At 40.7% G+C, this 25114-nt stretch overlaps 2 protein-coding genes across 2 annotated transcripts; both read right to left on the bottom strand.

Moving 5' to 3' along the window:
- Positions 1-256: 256 nt before the first annotated feature.
- On the bottom strand, positions 257-923 carry LOC141617026 (uncharacterized). The gene is made up of 2 exons (XM_074434196.1): positions 770-923; positions 257-651 (listed from the first exon to the last, which is right to left on the bottom strand). Exons 1-2 carry the CDS (start codon positions 921-923, stop codon positions 257-259), a joined length of 549 nt encoding a protein of 182 aa, XP_074290297.1.
- An 18834-nt stretch (positions 924-19757) lies between these two features.
- Positions 19758-21804, bottom strand: LOC141621283 (scarecrow-like protein 32). Its single transcript, XM_074437908.1, has 2 exons — positions 20668-21804; positions 19758-20491 (listed from the first exon to the last, which is right to left on the bottom strand). Exons 1-2 carry the CDS (start codon positions 21475-21477, stop codon positions 19898-19900), a joined length of 1404 nt encoding a protein of 467 aa, XP_074294009.1. The 5' UTR covers positions 21478-21804; the 3' UTR covers positions 19758-19897.
- Positions 21805-25114: the final 3310 nt, after the last annotated feature.

The following is a 25114-nucleotide window of genomic DNA, read 5'->3' as shown; positions in this document are numbered from 1 at the left end:
TCTAATCTTGGAATTGGGAATCTATACTTGATAGTGATGTTGTTAATGGCCATACTGTCAGTACACATCCTCCAAGTTCCATCCTTCTTTGGGACAAGAAGTGCAGGGATAGCACATGGACTCAATGACTCCCTGACAAACCCCTTGTTCATTAACCGTCCCACATGCTTCTTCAATTCTTGTGTTGCTTTAGGATCATTTCTGTAGGCTGCCTTGTTGGGAAGAGCATCCCCTGGGATGAGATCAATGTGATGCTTTATCCCCTGAGTCGTGGTAATCCACTAGGCAGCTCTGCAGGGAACACATCTCCATAATTCCTAAGCAGCTGTTGGATCTCAGCAGGCAGTGGAAGCCATGCTTCTTCTGCAACTCCCTTAGCAAGGAGAATCAGGATGACTTCCTTACTGTTCAGCTCCTGAATCGTTTCAGATTCACCAATCATCAGCACATCCTCAGAGTGTTCAACAAGACTAGGTGGTGTAGTATACTTTAGAGTTGGTGGAAATGGTGTCAAGGTGATCTTCTTCTTGCCCAACTTAAAAGAGTAAGTGTTCTCCCTTCCTTGATGAACACAATCCCTGTCAAATTTCCAAGGTCTGCCAAGCAACAGATGACAAGCATCCATAGACAGCACATCACACATAACCTCATCTGAATAGTCATTTCCAATGGAGAAAGGAACTAAACACTGCTTGTCAACCCTGACCTCAGCTCCCTTGTTTAACCACCTTAGCTTATATGGTTGAGGGTGGTCCACACTCCACAGTACCCAGATTGAGCTTCTCAATCAAGGTTTTAGAGGCAACATTGATGCAGCTTCCCCCATCAATTATTAGGTTACAAACTCTTCCCCTGATGGTGAACCTAGTCCTGAATATCTGTTGTCTTTGATCCAATTCAAGTGGCTGTGGTTGTGCATGCATGACTCTCCAAGTAACCAGATTTAGTCCTCAGCCAGGCATCACTACCATCTCAGTTTCCCCCACCTCCTTAGCTGCCTCAGTTTCAAGTTCCTCTTCATTATCACAGACCAAGATTTTATCTTCTCCCCACTGTAATACCTTAAGGGTACCCAGGCTTCTCTTAGTGGGACATTCCTTGGCAAAGTGGCCATATCCCTGACACTAGAAGCATTTCTTCATAGGAATGGTTTTCCTTTGACCAGACTCTGTGGCCTTCCCTTTGTCAAGAGCAGGAGGCTTGACAGTTGTAATACCCGCCCTTTTAGAGACCCGTTGACCAGCGTTGACCAAACTTGGGAGTAGTAATAGTCCTTAGAAGTTCGTACCAAAGTTATCCTGTGTTTTGAGTTATGAGTGGTACTCGATAGAGTAGAGGCTACTCGATCGAGTAGCTAGGATACTCGATCGAATAGAGACCACTCGATCGAGTAGGTGGGCCACTCGATCGAGTAGCGTCTTTTCAGCGAGGGTTTATAATCGTGTTTTGTTAAAACCTCAAATCATTTCCACCTCATTTCTTCAGATCTTTAGGTCGCCTCCTTCCCTTCCCTTCACCATAAACCTTCCATGGGAGCCTTTGAAGGTCCTTGTGCCTTAGGAGTTCATAGCTTGAGTCGGGTAGCGGTTCTTTGCCAGGTTTCCTCATGTAGGTATGTCGTCATCATCATCCGTATCCTTGTCTTTGCAGTTAGGGTTAGCTTGGTAGTGATAGATGTTTGTGTTGTGTATATAGGTGTTACTTGATTGCTGGGTATTGCGTGTGTTGGCATGGAATCGTTGCAATCGTGTAAAGGTAGGTTCGCCTACTCAGTTTCTGTGGATAGTCTAGTGTGTAGATTGTTGTGTCGTGGTCGTTGTGTTGTTGTTGTGTTTGTGTGGCGGAGTATATGCGGTAATCGGTTGGTGTATACAGTTTGTTGGTTGTTGTTGTATTACAGTTGTCTGTGATTGTTTGTCTCTGGTTCTCGAGGTGCATCCTCGGCTGAGTGGAGTCACCTGCGGGAGTGGCTTCATGCCCTAGTTTCGCCCTCCGTGGAACCCGCCACGTGAGGGGATGTGCACATTAATGGAACAGGGTTATCGCTCGGTATGATGAGCGGGGCTTAAGTGGGAACAGCTGCGGCCCCCCACTGGCAGGGCTGGTCCAGTGGACAGTCGATGACGAAGATTGATTGGAGTGGGTGTGATTGTGTGTGACTGGTTGTGTTTGTATTGTGTTGACAATTGTTGTTGGTTTATGTTGAGTCTTGCCTCAGTTACTGACCTTGTGTGGTTGTCTTGTTTGTTCATGTGTCTACCGTGATCCCTTATGGTGAGCAGTCAGTCTTAGCAGGTGTTGATGTGGTTGGTAGCTGGAGTCCTGGCGGGGATGAGTCTTCACGAGTTCTGATAGTGATAGCGTGTAGCTGACGAGTTGTATCTTTATTTTGTTGGGGGTTGTAACATTTGTAATATAACTGTAATTGTTCTTTTATCGACTTTTGATGATTACTTACCTCGGGCAACCGAGATGGTAACACCCTTATATGCTAAGGAAGGTCTAGTTAAGGTTCCTCGGTATATGGGGGTGTTACAAAGTGGTATCAGAGCGACGATTTTGGAACCTGTAACAAATGAACCTAAAGAACGTAGTGAGTCTAATAAAATGAACCTGGTGTATGTGTAATGGGAGCCTCAGCTGATGCTAGATTTTGGATGAGTAGACGCCCTAATTTCAAAATCTTGGCCCCATTGTGCTTAAGCCAGTCACCGGGTATGGGAATATGGAGTCAATAAGTATGTACTTAACGGGTATATTGATTATGTTGGAAATTGTTTGTGGTTGAGTCCTTGTTGAAGTTGATATTGGTACAATAGTTATGTTAGAATCGTGTATGGTGAATTTGTGATGGAGTGAAGGAGCATATGTGATGATACTTGGGAACGTATAAGGTTTTATGTGACAGAAGTGCGAGAAAAGTGTAGAAGTGTATACTGTAGTATGATATGTGGTAATTTTGATGTTTGTTTCAGGTCGTTAGTGATGGTGATCCTATACGAGTTTATAAGTCTTATCGTAGCCATAATAATGATAGCTAAAGGAGTGTTGAGTTATAGTATGCGAATTATCACAATAGTAGTGGGTGTATGCAATGTGTAATGGTTGAAAGTTTCCGCTGTGTGGTGATTAATTTGTGTGGAATAATTTGTTTATGTTGAAACTTGAACATGATAGTAATGCACTTGGGTGACGTATGGAAAAGTTATCGTTAATTATGTGTTTTGTATAACGCGAGCATAAATATGTTAATAAGGTAGTAAAACAAGTCTAGCCGTGATATAATAGTTGCATATATGGATGACTCGGTAGCAGGTAAACCACGTTGCGTGAAGTTTGTTGTAGCGTAATGTGATATGAATCCAACCCGATGAGACGGTGCTATATATTTGAGTAGTAATGGTGATATATGAGAGAATACGATAACCAGTGACGATCTCCGAACTTGGTTTGGAATCGACACGTGATATTGTTTAGCAGGAATCTTCAGTTGGTTTTGTAATTCTGACCGAGTACTCAACCTTACTTGACCGAGTGCGAGTGCTTACTAGACCGAGTAGACCTCACTCGATCTAGTTAGGAAGCTATGACGTCGAGATGTGGGAATTTTCTGCGGATACTCGACGAAATAGCACCTACTCGATCAGTAGAGGGCACTCGATCGAGTAGGCTACAGTACAGTGGCTTTTACGGGTTTCTTAAAACCCTTATTCCTTCTCATTCTTCCTATTCTTTCTTCCTATTTCGAAACCTAATCTCTCAAACCTCTCAAAACTCTTATATCTTTGTGTTGGGGTGATTAGTTTGGGTAGTTTTCTTTCCATTAATTCGTTCTTTCACCTCCTATTCGATCAAGGTATGATTTTCTTCCTTATTTTCATGTTTTCATCACCTAGAATCTATTGGAATGATAGAATAATTTGAAATTTCGATATATATGGATGAAAAGTTGCTTGCAATTGTTGTAATATGATTCACATGCTTTCCTTTCATGATTTTTGATGTTTATTGTACTAAAAATAGAATAGAAATTGCAATTTGGGGACGAATTTTTCTAGGGTTCGTGAAATCAAATTGATTTTTGGGTGTTCTCTACATGTTGGATGATGAAATTGTGTAGTATATGTTGCATATATCATGTTGGAAGTTGGATTTTGTGATTTTCACCTTAAAATTTGCCTTAAAAGTCCGTCTTAAAAGTGCCCCAAATTGAAATTCGCTCTCTATAATTGGGATTTTGTGTTGAATATGAAGATGTATGTAAGAGTTAAACCTTTAATATAGTAGTGGTGATGTTAATTTTTGCTAAATATGTCACAATTGTTACAGCTGTAGAGACCGTCTGACTGTTTAATTGAGAAGTTACTCATAATGTTGAATGTCAATGATGGCGTGTACTTAGTTGCCTTTCTATGAGCATACATGAATGTTTCAGATGTTTTCAAGTAAATATGGAGTAGTATTTGAGCCATACCTTGACAATCGTAGTAGTCGGGTAAATCATGTTTAACATGTTAAATTTTCACAGCTATAGAGATCGTCTGAAATGCTATAAACTGAATTTATATATCAAATTGGGAATTTGTTGGTGAAAATGTGTACATAGATGATTATTAAATGTTCAATTTTTGTAAATTACATGTTTTAAGGGCCTATGCAAGTATGTTTAAATTGTATGCTGAAACAGATGTCGAGACTAAACCTGGGGACCCGTCAGAGTAAGAGGGGGAGGGCTTCTCAGCCCGAAATTAGGGAGGGTAGCGGACCGGGGGTACCGTCTGTACCCGAGTATCCTTCGGTAGTCTTTGTGGACTTTAAACAAAGGGAGAGGTTTGTAGCGTTACAGAAACGCAAGATGAGACCCACCCGCTGTGTGGATACCACACTTCTTGATGACCTGGGAATTGAGACGGATGTCCGTCATATCTTTGAGACCTTGGGGTTCACGGGGTTGTATCGTTTGAGGAAGCATACCTATCCTTTTCTGACCTTGGAGTTCATGAGCTCGTTTAAATACGAGCCAGCTGCACAGTCTATTGAGTTCCGTCTTATGAACACGAGTTTTGTGTTGACCATGGACCTCTTTGCTTCTCACCTTGGGTTGGCCAAGCCTCCCAAGGATTCCATCAGCAAGATTCCATCTGAGTGCGGGGTTTGCCGCCTTATGCCTTGTTTTTCTGGGAAGTCAGCTCCCACCTCCAGTAACATGTTGATTAATGATGTTCAACATGTTACTTTGAGGATCTTCCTTCGTTCTATTTCGAATCTTCTTTATGAGAGGCCGGATATGAGTAAGCTGAACAATCACGAGTTGTTGCTTTTGATGTCTTATCTTAACCCGGAGCGGACTGAGAGGGTGGTCTTCAATGCTCCTGCCATGTTCTGTGCTAGCCTTGCTTTGATGGCTACTTCTACCACTAGGTACTTGAGTTGTGGTGCTCTTGCCACCCGGCTAGCTGAAAAGCTAGCCTCCTTTGACGCTTCTTCTAAGTACATTCCCCTATCCACACCGGTGCCTACAATGGACAGAGATTGCTACCTCGACCTGAAATGGTTGAGAACCTTAGAGGATGGTAGCCTAGCTTGGAGGGTGTGGGGTATGAGCTGGATGAGGATACAATCTCCTGAGCACCTCCCACCGACAGAGCCGTTAGACCCAGTGGTAGTAGCTGTGGACTCCGATGAGGAGGAGGATGATGATGTAACCCGACAGTTGCAGACATACCTCGTTGACGACACGATCCTTCGGGTGATGCCTGAGCCAAAGAAAGGGGAGAACATGAGAGCGGTGGAGGATAGGCCCAGGTTGGGGAGAGGACCTCGTCGTGTGAGGGAGAGGACAGCTGAGACCAGACCACAACCAGCGGCACCACAGCAGCACCCTTTTCCTTGTTACCCCTACCTCGACACCCTAGAGACGCGTTCGAGCTACTTGGCAGAGAGAGTGTCATCTACTTTGACACTCTGGAACATGCATGAGATGGCGTATGCTCAGGGTATTGGGACCGAGAGACCACATCCAGTGTGGTGGAGCGGAGTTGGGGACTACAGTGGGGTTTTCCACTCTTACGGGGTGGACCAGACAGCATGGGGAACACCACAGTCCTTTGCTTTTGGTGGTTTGACCCCATGGTATGAGAGTCCAGGAGCTGGAGTAGGGGTCGATGCGGGTCTTGGGTCATCGGGAGCAGGCACCTCGGGAGGAGATGGTGGTGGAGATGAGATGATGGATGAGCAGCAGCAGCAGGAGTGATACTCCTTTTCTTTCTCTTTGTTTATAGTTGATGGTGATGGATGGTGGTAGTCGTTTTCAGTCAGTACTTTTATGTTTGGTTGTATGAATGGCCATAAGGCCGTATTTGCTTGGTTTAAACTTGTTTGCAGGATTTTGGGGGTCAGGTTGTCATCCCTACTCGCGCTTATGTGACGTTATATATATATATATATATATATATATATATATATATATATATATATGGTGTTATGACAGGAAATTTCTAAGGTTTTGACCTGTGGCCACTCGACAGAGTGCCCCACACTCGGTCGAGTAGTTGCAGGTGTGACAAGGATGGAGTATTTTGATCTCAGGCCTACTCGATCGAGTAACCAAGACACACGATCGAGTAGCGGGCACTCGATCGAGTACCCTATATACTCGACCGAGTAGCACCGTTACAGGAACTTTTCGTTAATTAAATTTGTTTTAATGGTTATATCATTACGTGTTTTGATTTTTAATATGGTTATTTATGTTTAGTAACATGTTTGAACCGTTAATCTCATATGTTGGAAGTCGTGTTTGGGTTTTGGATGCGTATTCGTAACGAATAGTGAAGTAGTAGTTGTTTCTTATTGCATTCATTTTACATCCGTAATGTCTACTAATTATATTTCACCGGAGTGGTGTATTTCCTATATACGTATACAATTGATGTATACATATATTCGTGTCTATGACTAATTGTTCGAATAAAGTAACATATGGTTTTGTGAATTAATGGTTGTATGAGTAATGAGTAATGTCAATAACGAATCATATGTGTTGGTTTTATGACAAGAAGTAAGTTTTAAATAATATGTGTTGTAATTTGGTGGTGAACTTCGGGGACGAAGTTCCTTTTTAGAGGGGAAGAGTAATGTCGCGAAATAAAAAGCCGATATTACAATTATTTAGTTGTTTGTTTATAATGTTTTCTATTATTTTTGTTTCATTTCTTGTATGAAACTATAATTGTTTTCACTTGTTCATGAGTAATTGTGTGTTGAAGTAAAAGTTGAGTGTTGAAGTAAAAGTTGATAGTGTGCTTTAAAAGACGGTCATAAGGAGATAGTTATGATGTCATGTGTTGGAATAGAATCGTATCGTTGAGTAACATAGTGGTGTTAATGTGACATGTTTCGTGTTGATGGTTGTTATTAGTGAACGTGTAATCTCGTAGTGCGTGGCTAAGAGTTGTGAGCAGCAGTGTAGTCGTTGGTTGTGTTGGTCCATGTGGTGAGGTTAGTATTTCAAGTAATAGCTTGTAGGAGTCGATCTATATGGAGTGTTAGGCAGTTGATGATGATGACATGGGGGATGGTATTTTCGGGGAGTAGTGACCTATGTCGGAAGAGTAGTGATGTCGTTTTGTTTCCGTATCTTGTGATTTGGGATAAGTGAGTTGAACTTCGGGGACGAAGTTCTTTTTAAGGGGGGAAGACTGTAATACCCGCCCTTTTAGGGACCCGTTGACTAGCGTTGACTGACCTTGGGAGTAGTAATAGTCCTTAGAAGCGCGTACCAAAGTTATCATGTGTTTTGAGTTATGGGTGGTACTCGATAGAGTAGAGGCTACCCGATCGAGTAGCTAGGATACTCGATCGAGTAGAGGCCACTCGATCGAGTAGCGCCTTTTCAGCGAGGGTTTATAATCGTGTTTTGTTAAAACCGCAAATCATTTCCGCCTCATTTCTTCAGATCTTTAGGTCGCCTCCTTCCCTTCCCTTCACCATATACCTTCCATGGGAGCCTTTGATGGTCCTTGTGCCTTAGGAGTGCATAGCTTGAGTCGGGTAGCGGTTCTTTGCCAGGTTTCCTCATGTAGGTATGTCGTCATCATCATCCGTATCCTTGTCTTTGAAGTTAGGGTTAGCTTGGTAGTGATAGATGTTTGTGTTGTGTATATAGGTGTTGCTTGATTGCTGGGTATTGCGTGTGTTGGCATGGAATCATTGCAGTCGCGTAAAGGCAGGTTCGCCTACTCAGTTTATGTGGATAGTCTAGTGTGTCAATTGTTGTGTCGTGGTCGTTGTGTTGTTGTTGTATTTGTATGGCGGGGTATATGCGGTAATCGGTTGGTGTATACAGTTTGCTGGTTGTTGTTTTATTACAGCTGTCTGTGATTGTTTGTCTCTGGTTCTCGAGGTGCGTCCTCGGCTGAGTGGAGTCACTTGCGGGAGTGGCTTCACGCCCTAGTTTCTCCCTCCGTGGAACCCGCCACGGGAGGGGATGTGCACATTAATGGGACAGGGTTATCGCTCGGTATGATGAGCGAGGCTTAGGTGGGAACGGCTGCGGTCCCCCACTGGCAGGGCTGGTCCAGTGGACAGTCGGTGACAGAGATTGATTGGAGTGGGTGTGATTGTGTGTGACTGGTTGTGTTTGTATTGTGTTGACAATTGTTGTTGGTTTATGTTGAGTCTTGCCTCAGTTACTGACCTTGTGTGGTTGTCTTGTTTGTTTATGTGTCTGCCGTGATCCCTTATGGTGAGCAGTCAGTCTTAGCAGGTGTTGATGTGGTTGGTAGCTAGAGTCCTGGCGGGGATGAGTCTTCACGAGTTCTGATAGTGATAGCGTGTAGCTGACGAGTTGTATCTTTATTTTGTCGGGGATTCTAACACTTGTAATATAACTGTAATTGTTCTTTTATCGACTTTTGATGATTACTTACCTCGGCAACCGAGATGGTAACACCCTTATATGCTAAGGAAGGTCTAGTTAAGGCTCCTCGGTATATGGGGGTGTTACAACAGGTTCCCCCAATCTTGACCCCTATTGGTGGTTTGTAGAATGAAGCTCTGCTAGGGGACTTAGTGACAACAGCCTTCCCCTTACCCAACTTCTCAATTATCAAAGCCAAGTTTACAGGCTCATCAAATGATCACACTTGTTTCATCCTCACCCTACTAGCTATCTTAACATCCAAGCCCTTAGTGAACCTAGTTATCTTTTGCTCAGGCTTCTCAGTCATCTCATATTGCAAAGTTAATTGTTCAAAGTCTCTAAGGTAGGCTTCAACAGTTTGTTGGTCTTGCTTAAGTTGGGTAAGTTTGAAAAACATGTCTTGTATGTAATCCTTAGACACAAACGTTTCCCTAAGTTTCTTTTTAAGCTTAACCCAAGACTTGACTGGTTCCTTTTCCTCCCTTCTTCTATGGGTTTTCATGGTCTCATACCAAAGGGAAGCATAGCCCTTAAGTTTAAGGATAGCTACTTTAAAAGCATTAGCATCAGAATATCCCTTAAATTCAAAGACCCTTTTAACAGTTCTAAACCAATCTAACAAGTCTTCTGGATTCATGATAAGGTTATTTTCAGTCGTTGGCCTTAACCAAAGTAAACCTAAACTACTACTAACAATATAGCTAGTGGTAAGTCAGGGTCGAATCCACAGGGAGGCGGTGATTATCTAGTTTGTTTATATTTAAATCTGTCTTAAAGGTAATAATTTTATGGGGTTTGATTGAGTTTGTTTTCTAGCAACTAATAGCAATTTAAATAAAGATGAATAACAATAATATTAAAGAGTCTAGGGATTTGGGTTCACTAGGTCGTCATCAAAGGGTAAGATTTAATTCATTCATTGAGCAATTTATATTGTTGAAAGTCATAAGATCAGTCGATTCTAATATGTCTTTTTAGATCTAACTTAACATGCAATCGCTATTATTAAGTCGGTTTAATTCAATTATCGTGGCCTATACAAGTCTTAACCCGGTCGGTGATAATCCTAGTTTATGCGATACTTAATTAATCAATTTTGATCAGTAATCAATTAACTAGATTCAAGACGATAATTAAACAACAATCAAAAGGCAATTTAACAATCAATTCATAAGTAACCCCTTTTCTAACAACCTAGATCCCTTTTCACCCTAGAAAAGAGATTTAGCTACGCATAATAGAAAGAATAACAACAATAGCAATAATAATGGAAGACATAATTAAAAGGATAAAAGATGAACGGTGAAATAATGATTAATAATAAAGGAAAGATTAAAGAACAATACCGTAAATAGCTAGAGTAAATAAACTAAACTAAGTATTTGAGAGAGTTTTCTATGGTAGCTATATTAAACCTATTGAAAATAAAACATCAATAACCTAGGGTACGAGTTATGGTACTTATAGTAATACATAACCGATTTAAGGAAAGTTGCGGGAATTATAAAACTGGAAGGTTCCTCGATCGAGCCTAAGTGGACACGATCGAGGAACCACTTCCTCGATCGAGCCTGGCCTGACTCGATAGAGGCACCAAAATTCAAGAACGCCCAACTCTCGACATTGTGAAATTTAGTTGATTAGGTTGGTTCCTCGATCGAGTCAGGCTGGACTCGATCGAGGAACCAAGTTCCTGCTTTGCGCACTGATCTTCAAACGGCCGCCATTTCTTCGTTACTTGTCATAAACAAGCGATTCTCACGGCGTTGGGAAGCTAAGAAGATAAAATTTCACCTCAAGTTAGAATCACTTGAAAATAAGTTGTAGAACTTGAGATAAGGCTCATCAAAGTAGGCACTTGTAATAAGAAGCTCTTTTCTTCGTGTTTTCTTCTTAACTTCTCTTCCTTCATTCTTATATATTCTCGTGCCATGCTTCGTGTATCCCTTTATGCCCACTCCGGGATGCCCATCTTATTCATTTGATCCTCAAATGCATCATTCCTGCATTAAAAATAAAAAAGCGGAAGTATCGACATTCTAACATAAAAGGCATATAATTAACATAATTTAGCACGAAAACCGTATCAAACGCAATTAAGGGGAGGCATAAATATGCATATAATTATGAATCATCAAACTCCCCCAAACTATCTCTTTGCTTGTCCTCAAGCAAAGCAACACACAATACAAAACGTAATCATACAAATGACGAATAAACAACTCAGAGCTAATGTTTAATGCACATACAAATCCCAAGCTATCCATATCTGTAACAAAGTAATGACCAAAGTGTACCAATAAAACAAATTCAAAGGTACGGAAAATAGAAAACGTAGCTCAAGTCTCAAGTCACCATACTATAGACAATTGTCAAATACCTTTCGACCTTGCAAGACAAATTAGTCGGATTCTCGCGGATTTCACTCATGCACTCATAAGTATTGTAAGGGCGAGTTATATGTGAAGATAGAAAGAAGTAGAAACACTCACTCAACTTATGAAATATGCATGCAATCTAATGTGATAGGGATTTCCCCAACTAATATGCAATCATCATACGCAGACAAAAGTACATGTATCAAGGACAATAAGGGTGGCAAATGGGTTAAAGGGATAGAAATGGTTTGTGCCAAAGCACGTTATGGATATGTGGTGCTAAGACGATAGTCGCAGCGCTAACCAAAACCAAATCTTAAAATAACAGATGAACCCAACTTAGAGAAACGATCTCAACTTTACAACGTATGAGAGCTAATAAATTACTCTCCAATTATGCATTAGACTCTAACAACCATCCTTTTGATCCTTGAGAAAACCAAATGAAGCAATCAATTTCTTTTCTTTTCTTTTCTGTTTTTCTATTTTTTTTCGTTTTTTTCGTTTTTTTCTTTCCTTTTTTTCTTTTTCTTTTGCTTCATATTTTTCTTTTTCTAACATAAGGATACAACACAATTGCTAAATAATTCTACTATACCCACAATTGACAATAATAGTCCCATCCCAACCATAGTAGTAAAATAAACATGATAAACAAGTAACTGCGACTGTCCCGAAAAGGTAGGCAAATTCTTGGATTGTAGCTCATAGGATGTAGTTTAAGATTGGCTACAAGGGTTCAAACAGGCTAACAAAAGGATAATTGTAAGGCTTATTTGAACGATAATAACCGCTTATCCACATGTACTTAGTCAGATGAAAGCAATAAAAGTATCAAGAAATCAATGTCACACTTATGCAATTTGATATTACACATTCTACAAGGAGAAACCACACTCAAGCCTAATTGATAATGAGACTAGTTTATTGATGTTCCCGGCCTAGGAAGCTCTATAAACCTCAGAATTTAAGTAGTTTACCAACATAATTGTGTCAAATCTAATCAATATAAAGCATGTTAAATATGGTTAAGACTTGAATTAGGAGCTTTGTTTCCATGGCTAACTAGTCAAAACAATGTACATGGACAACTATATGAGATTCAAATGCAAAAACAGTGCAAATTAACATCATTGTTATCAAATTCACCAAGACTCGACCTAAAACAAAGTAAAAACATGTTTTTTGTATTTTGAAATTTTTTAATTTTTATGGATTTTTGATTTTTAATAGCACACAACAATAAGTAAAGCACACAACATAAATAAACTCCTCTCCCAAACCTAAATGTCACAGTGTCCTTAATGTGACGCCTACAACATAACAATCACACATAAATCCAGCAACCTAAAGGACACAACTAACAAAAGGAATGGAAAAGAAATAGATAATACAATAAAAAAAGGTACACGGGAAGAGAATACCTGGTAAGAGCAAATACATTCCCCCAAACCAGCTGCAAAAATAGGGGAAAATAATCAACTGCGCAATTCCTATCATCGCCTGGCTATGAATAAACCCAAAAACGTGGTGACTCGATCGAGCCCCATGCTACTCGATCGAGGCACCTGATGCCGTCCTCTTCCTTTCTTTATATATCTATTACCCGCAATTGGGCACAATCAAAACAACTCAAAGCTCTTAATAGTCGATCATAAATCTGCGCATGTGCTACACAAAAGCATAAGTAGCACCAAGATATAACAAGAGCATATAAAATCAATGTTAAAGACCGTCTCAGCATATCAAATATTTGATGACAATTATAGCAAAAACACATCAAATTGTTAGTCCAACCAAGAGAATATGGAGTATCAAAACACAAAGTAGAAGTCATACGAGGTAATTTATCACTCACCACACCAGTAATCCTCATGAAATTATCGTCAACAATTACCTCTTGGTCAGGAGGTCTACCACTCCTAATGTCAGAATCGGTGGCAAAAGAATATATTACCTCTACCGTGCTAGGAGTATTCACTGACTCGTATACCTCCGTGTTCCCTTTGTTGATAGGCTTTATCCCATATATTTCAGCCTCTAAAGCATCCAACTCAGCTTTCCAAATGGGAGATTCACCTGCACATGTCTCAAAACATATCAAAGCATCTGAAGGGTCCTTAGTAGGAGGCCTTTGTGCAGAGTATTCATCAATATCATCTTCAACATCAGAATCATCAAAATATGCATTCTGCACATGTGTAATAAAATGAACCTCACTAGACTCAAAATTAGAATCAAATTCAACAACTAAAGGGGAAGTATCCAAAGAAAGAGTCAACATATCGTCACATGAGTCCCATTTAACCTCAAGATCTTCGAATCGCGCATCCTCACTCTCCTGATCCCAAGACTCATCACAAAAGGGGTTATATTATGGGTCTGTCAAGTCTTCCTCATGTGACTCACTGTCTGTAAAATCGTCATAGAGGGGTTCTAGATTGTCGTCAAAGAAGGGGTTATCAACTGAGCATATGGTCTCATCCTCTATGTTTCCCTCAATATCTTTTTCATTCTTTAAAACGGTTTCTATGGTCTCACCCACACCCTCATCCATGTATGGCTGAAATAAAAAAGTGGGTTTAATGCATTCAATAGCAAGCCATTCAAAGAAAGAAAGGACATCTTCAATATTTTTACCACCAAAATCTCTCATACCTATGGAGTCAATATAGGCTTGGGTTTGTCTGTTCATACCTTTTATGATGGTAAGGCACATAGTAAGCCGTGAAATTTTGGCCTCGTAATTATGGGAACGAATCCAATCATTCCATCTATGCATGTAATCACGGATGTTCTCATCTTCACCCTGTAGAAACTCGATGGAAAATATTAGAACGGTCTCAAGGAACTGATGTTCCCTGAGACAAAAGACAAACTAAATAAAAACAAACGGAAAAATCGTTGCCTCCCCGGCAACGGCGCCAAATTTGATAAGGTTATTTTCAGTCGTTGGCCTTAATCAAAGTAAACCTAAACTACTACTAAAAATATAGCTAGTGGTAAGTCAAGGTCGAATCCACAGGGAGGCGGTGATTATCTAGTTTGTTTATATTTAAATCTGTCTTAAAGGTAACAATTTTATGGGGTTTGATTGAGTTTGTTTTCTAGCAACTAATAGCAATTTAAATAACGATGAATAACAATAATATAAAAGAGTCTAGGGATTTGGGTTCACTAGGTCGTCATCAAAGGGTAAGATTTAATTCATTGATGGAGCAATTTATATTGTTGAAAGTCATAAGATCAGTCTATTCTAATATGTCTTTTCAGATCTAACTTAACATGCAATCGCTATTATTAAGTCGGTCTAATTCAATTACCGTGGCCTATACTAGTCTTAACCCAGTCGGTGATAATCCTAGTTTATGCGATACTTAATTAATCAATTTTGATCAGTAATCAATTAACTAGATTCAAGACGATAATTAAACAACAATCAAAAGGCAATTTAACAATCAATTCATAAGTAACGCCTTTTCTAACAACCTAGATCCCCTTTCATCCTAGATAAGAGATTTAGCTACGCATAATAGAAAGAATAACAACAATAGCAATAATAATGGAAGACATAATTAAAAGCATAAAAGATGAACGATGAAATAGTGATTAATAATAAAGGAAAGGTTAAAGAACAATACCGTAAATAGTTAGAGTAAATAAACTAAACTAAGTATTTGAGAGAGTTTTCTAAGGTAGCTATATTAAACCTACTGAAAATAAAACATCAATAAACTAGGGTACAAGTTTTGGTATTTATAGTAATACGTAACCGATTTAAGGAAAGTTGCGGGAATTATAAAACTGGAAGGTTCCTCGATCGAGCCTAAGTGGACTCGATCGAGGAACCACTTCCTCGATCGAGCTTGGCCTGACTTGATCGAGGCACCAAAGTTCAAGAACACCCAACTCTCGACATTGCGAAATTTAGTTGATTAGGTTGGTTCCTCGATCGAGTCAGGCTGGACTCGATCGAGGAACCAAGTTCCTGCTTTGCGCACTGATCTAAAAACGGCCGCCATTTCTTTGTTATTTGTCAGAAACAAGCGATTCTCACGGCGTTGGAAAGCTAAGAAGATAAACTTTCACCTCCAGTTAGAATCATTTAAAAATCAGTTGTAGAACTCGAGATATGTCTCTTCAAAGTAGGCACTTGTAATAAGAAGCTCTTTTCTTCGTGTTTTCTTCTTAACTTCTCTTACTTCATTCTTATAGATTCTCGTGCCATGCTTCGTGTATCCCTTCATTCCCACTTCGCGATGTCCATCTTATTCATTTGCTCCTCAAATGCATCATTCCTGCATTAAACGTCAAAAGGCGGAAGTATCGACATTCTAACATAAAAGGCATATAATTAACATAATTTAGCACGAAAACCGTATCAAACGCAATTAAGGGGAGGCATAAATATGCATATAATTATGACTCATCAATTCAAACTACCATTAAAGTCAGGAAGCTCTACCTTTAAATCTCTGTCATGGTCTCTATTGAACTCTCATGCTATGGAACCTTCAGAGTCTGAGAAGAGCTCCTCCTCTTGGTCCCTTTGGCCCCTTTCTGCTGCCATGAAGCCACGGCCTCTCCCCCTGCCTCTGTTGGGAGGCGGTCTTCCTCTGGTTGGTGTTGGGATGTTTGCCATGACAGCATTCACAACATATAGGGTCACATTAACCAGATTGGTTAACTGGTCCATCTATACTTCCATTCCTGCTAACCTCTCTTTACTCATGGTTGTTTATTGTAGTTTTTTTGTAGTTAGGAAAATGAACCTCACACACTCACTCACTTCCAAGACTAACACAAATGGAGTTGTGTTATAACCTGGCTCTGGTGTACCACTTTGCACTGTAGTTAGGGGCATAACTGACTCAAGATAACAGTAAAATAATACAAATATCAGAAAACTGAGTCTGGGTGCAATTAAAAGTTGAATTTTGTTAAAAATGCTTAAAGGCCTCCTAAATTCATGAAACTTTGCAGTAAAATTGTTAAGAGGATGAACTACAACTGTGCTAAATTTGGTGATTTATTGTGAAATCTAAGTATTTTAATTAAGTGTTCAAAGACTGACAAACTCTCAATGCTCTCTGAAAATGAACTGAAAACAGACTGTGACTGGTAGTTTCCTTCTCAAAGCACTAAGCCAATGAGATAGAGTTGTGGTCCTTGATCATTCCATCACATAGTAAAGACTCAAGGGCTCACTGATACAATACTAAGCAAAGATCAATCTCCAGCACACAGCCAAGAGAATTGTTTCATAAAGCAAAGATCAATCTCCAGCACACAACCAAGAGAATTTTTTCAGAAACAATGTTTCAGAAAGATATATTTTGGTTTAAACTTAATCTGCCTTTCTCATAGCTGCAGCTTAGCTTATATAGGCCAAGTAAAATTAGGTTACAACGTTCATACAAGGCCATCTAATGGTTCAGATTAATCCTTGCTATAATACAAACTAATAGCTAAAAGATTTTGAGGAAAACAACATAAACAGACAAACTGATAAAGCAATAAAGCAAAAAGTAATTTCAGTCCTTTGTTGGCTTGTGCAGTAGCATTTAAAAGCTTTGGCTTAGCTTGGTCCTTTGTCTGGTGAGTCATAGAGATGGCAATCCGGGCCGGTCTAAGGTGGGCGGCACGGGCACGACACGGCACAGATGAACATTACTGACGGCACGAGCATGAAACGAACTGGTTGGAGGCGGGCCGCGGCTGCGTTTTTTGGGAACTCCCGTGCCCAAGCACGACACGGCCCAAGCACGGAGGGTCCGACACAAACCAGGCACGGCGGGCCTGGCACGGTACGACACGAGATTTGGTCCGTTTATTTATTATTTAATTAAATTCCTTTTTAAAATATCGTTTTTTAATTATTTAATTAAATCTAGTACATTAAAAATACAAGTAATCAACTAATCAAGACAACAATTACATTAATATTTAACAAAATATATATTTAAATCATTAATATTCGTTATTTATAAAAATAAAAAAGTATTTAGAAAAAAAAAATTAAGGCTATTGGGCCGGCCCACGTGCCAGACAAGATTAGCCCATGGGCCAGGCACGCCCCGAGCACGAAAATGGACGTGCCATGAGCGGGCCGCGACAGGGGTTTGGGTGAGGGGCCAGGCGAGGCATGGCACGGCCAGCCCAATATCCGTGCCTGGGCCGGACCATTTTTGGGAGAAGGCACGATGGGCCGGCCCAGCACGGCCTAATGCCAACTCTAAGTTACATAAGAAGGCTTCCTCACATAACACCAAAAGCTGGTGTCTAAACAAAAGCTGGGGCCCTATGGTGGCCTTAGAACCACAGATACTTCTGTCACTTACTAATGATGCCCTTTGTCTGAACTAATGACTCTTAACTGGTAAAGGAAAATGATTAGGGCCTTTTGAAACTTAGCCTGCTTGATTATTTACACTGAATTAGGTCACTTGACTTGGACTTAGCCTGAGATGGGGCATGGGTTTGAGCCACTTGACCATCCCTGGTATCCCTGAATTAGGTCACTTGACCTGGTTCTGACTGAGCCTGTTTGCCGGTTAGCTGGGTTTGTGTGTGTCCTGATTTAAGTGCCTCGCCTGGGACTCGGTAAGGGCAGGCTCAAGATTAGGGTGTGCCTGTTGAGCTCCTGTTCCAAGTAGTTAGAGGAATTTGGGGGTAATTGGTAAGAGAGAGAATGACATTCCCTACAATAAACATAGGGAATCATTAACTTTGATTCCCTTACTTTCCCTCCCCAACCAAACAACCTCTTTGTAAGCTTTGATAATGGCAAACTACTCAGAGTGAAGTGAAAGGTCCACGAAATCTTTAACCTACTAGCTCCACCACTGATACATCTCTTGGGATTAGGGAACTTATATGGGATGGTGGGATATTAGAAGGGGTCATGAACAAGAAGAGTTAATGTCAATTTATTTCTAGTTTTTTTTTTTTTTTTTTTTTTTTTTTTTTTTACATTTTTGTTTTGGGTAGATTTTGCGCAATGCTAAATCAGGGTAAAATGTTTGCAGGGTTAACTAGCTCGTTTATCTTGAATATTGCTGCAGGGCAGGGTTGGTAATAATAAAAGTAATGCAAATATAGTAAATAATAAGACAGAGGAATTTGTACGTGGAAAACCCTTGAATGGGAAAAAATCAGGAGAGGATTTCACTATGATTTGAGAAGATAATAATATAATAAGCACAAAGTATAGTATTTTCTCTAAGTATTGTAATAGTCTTGCTTGCGATATGATAAGTTGTGTTGTGCCGAATGAATTCCCCATATTGTGATGCTTGCTTTTCTTTATATAGTCTTCAACGGTTTATGCTTGATATTCTCTATTAATGGCAAAAATTCCCTCTTAATCAGGGGTGTCTAAGGCCACGGGCAACCACGGGCGGTGGAACCGGGCCTCTGGTTTTGACCACCGAATTTAAAAGCTTTATTGATGAAATTCTATACAAAACACGACATATAATATACTTCTTATTCATATTTGGGCCTCATTTTTTCTCTGGTGCATCGAGCCTCCATTTATTTTAAGACGCCCCTGCTCTTAATTGCATCATCAATTTCCTCCATGAATGCAGTCTTAATTGCTCCATAATTGTGCATTATTGCTTATTAATGCATCCACTTTATGACAGAATCTTTATCATAAATATGCTCTTAATTACCGTAATAATGTAGTAGTAATCTCATATTAACATCCTTTGACTTGGTCAAATGTTGACTTTACATATGACCGTTGTCCTCTCCAGCCTGGTGCCAGACTCGAACTACCCTGACAATCCTGCCCTGATTGTCAAGTCAGGGTTGAACTTGATCCTGTAGATGATGCGGGAGTCTAGGCTCAGCGACTGGTGCCAAACTTGAACTACCCTGGCGGACCAATGCTGATCGTCAGGCCAGGGTAGAATTCTATCCTGTCAGTAGTGCGAAATTCCAGGCCCAACAATTTTAGTTTCTTAAAACGTTAAGGAAAGAATTATACGAAGTTAAAATTACACAAATTGTTAATATTATCAATATGATATATCGTCTACCAAAAAATTTCTTAGAGACGGTCTACTTGCAATACGATTAGCGTTGCTAAAAAATTTGTAGATATTAGTCGTCTACTTTTCAATTAACAATTTACATCTATTTTTTAGTTTATAAATCAGGCTACCAAGCAATGCCGCAGATAATTACAACAACTTAATTTGGACCAACTTTTATTTTCATGTGCATTTTATGTCTACCATCAGCCACTTGATCGATCGCCCATAATCCATAATTTACGTAATCTACAACTCAGGAAAAAATTATTTTTTGTGGACTACTCCGTATATTCTTACTGTGACCACTGATTCAATAGATTCTTCCCAATTGAACACTAAATCATCCTTCTATTCTATGATAAAATAAAATTTTGAACAAGGAAAATAATGTCAAAATGTTATGGACTCGATTAGGTAAGCCACATTAATATCTGAAATCAAATGTGCACTTCATGACACTAAAACTCGGTACCACCTTCTTACATAAAACGTCTTAATGTAAAAATAAGCAACTAATTTAAATGAAAACAAAATGATACTTATCTAAGAGCCTAAGAAGGTAACCATGCAGAAGCAAAAGCAACATTATGACCTTTCCATGTGAGCACAAGATGTTCCTCTTCCTTCTTAGACCCCCACCCAACCCCATGCTCTTCCACCATCCCCTTCACCTCCGTCACCGTCTCTTCTCCGAACTCCACCGCTCGAAACCCAGCCCCCACCATCCGCTCTGCCCACCGTCCTCTTGGCTCTTGCCGCTCCACCCTCTGACCACCTTCATAAGATATCACATTCTCAATTTTCCAGCATATGTCTGCCTCATAACACTCCCTTTGTTTATTCCACTTAGGCAAGAACGTGTCGACCGTGTCGAATGGTATCCAAAAATAATTGAACGCTGATTTTAGTCTCTCTACTAAATTCCTTGACGTAAAATCAACGTCTTCTTCCACAATTACTACAATATCTGGCTCTAGGCTTCGCAACTCTTTGAGGAAAATCGTTTTAGTTGACATTATGTCGCCAATGTCGTCGAGTTGTTGTAGATAATGTAGTGTCATGTGGCAATTGAAAACGAGTAATTCTTGTGTTATGTCGTTAGTGTAACAAAGATCGTCTTGGTGATGCTGGCTCGGACGTCTTACCTGTAATATAACGGCGTTAGAAAAGACAATTCCTAAGAATATTTCACTAAAATTAAAAGTGTTTACTAAAAGATCCTAATTTACGATAATTTCAACTATAGCTGAATGAGTGAAAAAAAAAAAAAAAAAAAAAATGACCTCGAAGTCTAACACTTTCTCCTTTCTCAATTACTTACCTGGTCGATAAGTGAAGCGAACCCGTCCAAAGGGGTGGTGTGAACGACCTCGAACTCTAACACCACCCCCTTGGACCGGGCAAAGTTAATCAACCTTAACCCGACATCATCGTATGATAGACAATCGAACATAGGAGGAACATGTTCCGTAACCACCCCCACGGTTAGCCTAACAACTGGAGGACATTGAGGAGGTTGGAATCGAGTAGAAATCAAATCAATCAACGTCGGTATTTGCATACATTGCGTTATACTAACATCAACTATATGAACCACAACCTTATCTCCAAGGCCCATACTCTCAATTGCGTCGATAATTATCGAATTTGCAGCCGTGAACCCAAACCGATACCAAGGTGTTAAATGCACAAAATTTGCTAACTCTAATAAAGATAGCTTTTCATTAACGATATTATAATTGTTAACCATAGGGTTATTACTATTTTCGTTGTTGTTGTTGTTGAACATGAACTTGCAACCGGGGGTACGGGTGACTCGTAAGATGAGGGCACGTAGAAACGCGCAAATAAGTCGCTGGTTTGAATCCCCGTCGGGTGGTGCAATGTTGTTTAGGACCCAAAGAATTTGTTGAGCTGGGGTGGGGTCATTGTTTTCTATAGCTTGAGCACAATGGACCAACAATTGTTCCATGCAATTTGTATTTCCTGATAAATTGTTTGTTAATGAAGATTTTGTTAATGTAGGAAAATTATGCCATAATGATGATGATGATTGTGGTTGTTTGTTTATCATTGTTGTTTGGTTAGAATTTGATGGTAAAAATGTTGGAATTTCTGTAAATTGCATCATTTTTTTTGACAAGATAATGAATATAAATATACTAAATGAATTTTTTTTTTTTTTAAATAAGCGTACTATGTCGAAAGTAAGAATCGAATCCCAGTTTAGGAAGTGTATTATGTCAAGAAAAAGACTAGACTTAAGAGATGGGCAGTGTGTACCAATACATTGGAAGAAGATCCAATAAAAATGAATCCAAGTAATTGACAATTCAACTTTTTTTAGGGATTTTGTTACTATGAGTAGTAGGGTTTTACAATAGTAAAAAATGAACAAAAATGAATTTTGGGTAAAAATGGATGATGTGCATAGTGATATTTAAAGAGGGTTTGAGGTTAAAATTTGGAAAATGTAATGTTTCTTGTTTGAAGCCAACAAAAGGTAAAAAAAATTAAAAAGGCTGAATATTTGTGCAGTGATGTTTTATATATTGAGCAGAATTATTTGTGGTTGATGGATGATGATAGCGAGTTGACTATATGAGAGTAGATTGTAAGAAAAAAGACTGACATTTTAAAGGGATAAAGGTTTTGTGTTTTTGTCTCTCTAGGTTATTGCAATGTGACATCCACGTCCTGCACCTGCAAGTCTTCATTTATAGGAGAAGTTATGCATGCAATTGGTTTTTTTAATGAAATAATGTTTTTAGGTTTTGAAATGAAATGATGTTAGAAGTTTCGAGTTACGATAGTTTTAATAGGTACGTAATTTGTTCTCCATTATTCTTGCAATGATTTTAGTTCAGTTTAGTTCAGCTCTCTTAAATTCAACTCAGTTCAGTTCAGACAGTATCAGTCCAAAAGAACAAGGTTTTAATTTGTGAAGAAATAAGCTGAATTAAATTGATCTGAATGAAACTGAATTGATTGAACTGAATTGAATAAAGCTGAGCTAAACTTAAATAAGTTTAAATTAAGCCAGAAAAAACACGCACTAATTGTCTAATTGAGCAACTACTCATGTTTGCAAAACTACAACCGGCCTATATGATATGTACTTGATCCGTTCTGTCAATTAGGATGGTTGTTAGTGCGATACATAGATGCTAAATAAATTTACGATAATTATCAAATTTCTCATTATATAAATCAAAATAAGTTTATGCATTAACATGGACTCATGTTTTTGCTTTCTTTTCACTAGTTATCACGTTTATTACTACTTTCTTCATTCCAGTTATTTGTTTGTCTTTTATTAAAATACCCCTTAAATAAAAAAAGACAAACAAATAATTGGGACAAAGGGAGTGACTGTTTTCCATGTAATCAAAAATGCAAAAGAGTTGATTGAATCCTCCAATTGATTAACACCTAAACTACCAAACAAGGCTAAAGTCTTCTCATGTCTCTTCTTGGTTGTCTTTTAACTACATACTAATAACTAAAGTATATGAAGTTATCAACCCCAAAATTGTTGACAATCACTCTCGGTTGAAGACACTTAGTTTAAATCATAATCTCAATAAGATAAACCATTCATAATCTCATAATCATAATCTTCGCCTTCACCGCCTCCTTGGCCTTCTCCGCCGCGGCATCCACCTTAGCCTGGAGCTTGTCATCAAGCAGCACGTCGAACCTGCCCCACGGGAAGGAACCATCAAGAGGGAAAATCTCCCCGATAACTTCCCTAGCAGCATCTTCGGCCAAATCCCGGAACTCGGCGCACAGCTTGGGAAGCAGGTCGGTTTGCAGCATCTCGATGTCCGCCTCCTTTTGCTTGATGATGGCATCTCTGCCCCGAACCACCTCCGCCTGAGCCTTAAACGAGTCCGGGACTCGTTCCTCTGCTTGAGGTAGAGGTCGGCGCGCCCGAGCAAGCTCACATTTCCTCCGCAGTTCCGCAGCCTCGGTAGCCGCAGCCTCGGCTTTAGCCCTCTCAACAAGGACCTCCTTTTCAGCGTCCTCCCTGAATTTTCTCTCTGCCGAGAGCGCCTTCTCAGCTTCTCCCCTAAGCCTCTGCTCGTTGAGAAGATCCAGCTTCGCCGATGCAGCCACCTGCTTTGTGGCATTACGCTCATGAACGGCCCGAGCCACGGCCTTCTCTTGCTCCCTGAGACGAGCAGCGGTAGCCACGTTCCACCTCGCCAGCTCCCTAATAAGCTTCGTTCCCTCCTCTATAAGCTCGGAGACGGAAGCCTTCGGATGAAGGGACGATGGTGGCAATTTGGCCACTAGCCCGTGGGTTTGGGGAGACGAAGGTCTAGGGGATGAAGGGTTGGCGGTGGTGCCTTGATCACCAACCCGTGCGAGGGACCCCACCGCCCGCCGCCCAACGTGAGCAATAGCCGATCCGTGGTGGATGATCTGCGAATTCAATTAAAACATCAGTATCAACACTGACTTATCAGAAACACCTGATGGTTCGGCTAAATTTAGGCCACAAGCCAGATAGGTACCATGTTTGGGCTTCTTGGCCGGAGGAGGCACTTCCTTGCCCACGATAGAAGCTGTCCTTTTCCTCCTACAGATAAGAGGAGATCCCTCCGCATCAGAGTCCCCCTCATCAGGAATTTCAACAACCTCCACCTTCTTAGGGGGGGACGGGGAGCCTGAAACCGTGGCCGTTTCCGCGTCCGACGCACCACACCGGTAACAACCCTCGCCTGCGCCTCCTCCTTGCCCAAGACCTTAAGCCGCTGCTCCATAAGATCATTCGACGACATCCTGCGGTCATGGGCTGGAGCCTTGGGATGCAAATTAGCAACGGTTTTATCCGGATGTAGCCCCATTCTCCGAAGAAGATCCTCAGGTAGTTCCGGTCCAAAGTGGTCTACGAAAGAAACAAAGCAAAAGTCAAGTAGAAGAAATGAATCGAAGTTCGAAAATCAAGAAACATTGAGAGCGGCGGAGGGCCTCACACCGACCCCACTCACCCCGTGCTAGGGCCGGTATGAGGCCGACATAGCAGAGCGGCTCATCCTGAAGAATGATCTGCGTTGGGGGAATCCATCTTTTCGGCATCCCACGCTTGTCCACCTCAAAGAGCCTCATTGCGCCTCTCATCCTCCGTAAGAGGGACCACCTAGCGTCCATTTTAAGATGCTTACGAGTGACCCATCTGTCATGCTCCGCCCTAGTCTCACACCGCAGATTAACCCGGTCTTTGGAAGGAACGGGCGGCGGATAGTCATTCGGCACTCGACATACACCCACCGACCTTGCCGGCCCTTGCAAGAAGAAGGTTTGTCGGCGAGAGACATAACCCTGCTCCGTTTGTACACTGTACCACCCAACACGGCCAGAGAGCGACGGTTTGAGATGATGGAGTCGGCGGAATAAATTCACCGTCGAGCCTCTCCCTTAAAAAGACAAAGCGAGACAAAACCAATTATGGTCCTCATGGCCGGCGGTGCGGTTGGGCAACGGCAACGTTCATGGCTCTAATTATGGCCACAACGTACCCGTTCGGCGAAACCGAAGCCCGAACTCCAAATGCCGCGGTACACGCCCGATCTGACCGGCGGAGGGCGGATACAACTGACCCCTCCTTAGGGATAACAATTTCGTATCCCCTACCCAAGAAAAAATGATCCTCGAAAAGTTTCCCGCCGGAACAACGGGCAAGCTTACGAGACCAAGCACGATCAAGGCAGATCTTACAGACATAGCCGTGATCCATGATGTACTGTCTCCCCTCACTAGGG

This window comes from Silene latifolia, chromosome X, assembly GCF_048544455.1.
Source record: "Silene latifolia isolate original U9 population chromosome X, ASM4854445v1, whole genome shotgun sequence".
Classification (NCBI taxonomy): Eukaryota; Viridiplantae; Streptophyta; class Magnoliopsida; order Caryophyllales; family Caryophyllaceae; genus Silene; species Silene latifolia.
Note: the sequence above shows the minus strand (reverse complement) of the source record. Positions and strands in the feature narration are given on the sequence as shown.

Excerpts from the sequence above, each read along its gene's own strand:
- LOC141621283 (XM_074437908.1), bottom strand. The coding sequence starts at position 21,477 with ATGATGCAATTTACAGAAATTCCAACATTTTTACCATCAAATTCTAAC. Across the intron at positions 20,492-20,667 it reads TCGCTTCACTTATCGACCAG|GTAAGACGTCCGAGCCAGCA; the intron begins GTAAGTAATTGA and ends GTTATATTACAG.
- LOC141617026 (XM_074434196.1), bottom strand. The coding sequence starts at position 923 with ATGCATGCACAACCACAGCCACTTGAATTGGATCAAAGACAACAGATA. Across the intron at positions 652-769 it reads GATTGAGAAGCTCAATCTGG|ATGAGGTTATGTGTGATGTG; the intron begins GTACTGTGGAGT and ends ATGACTATTCAG.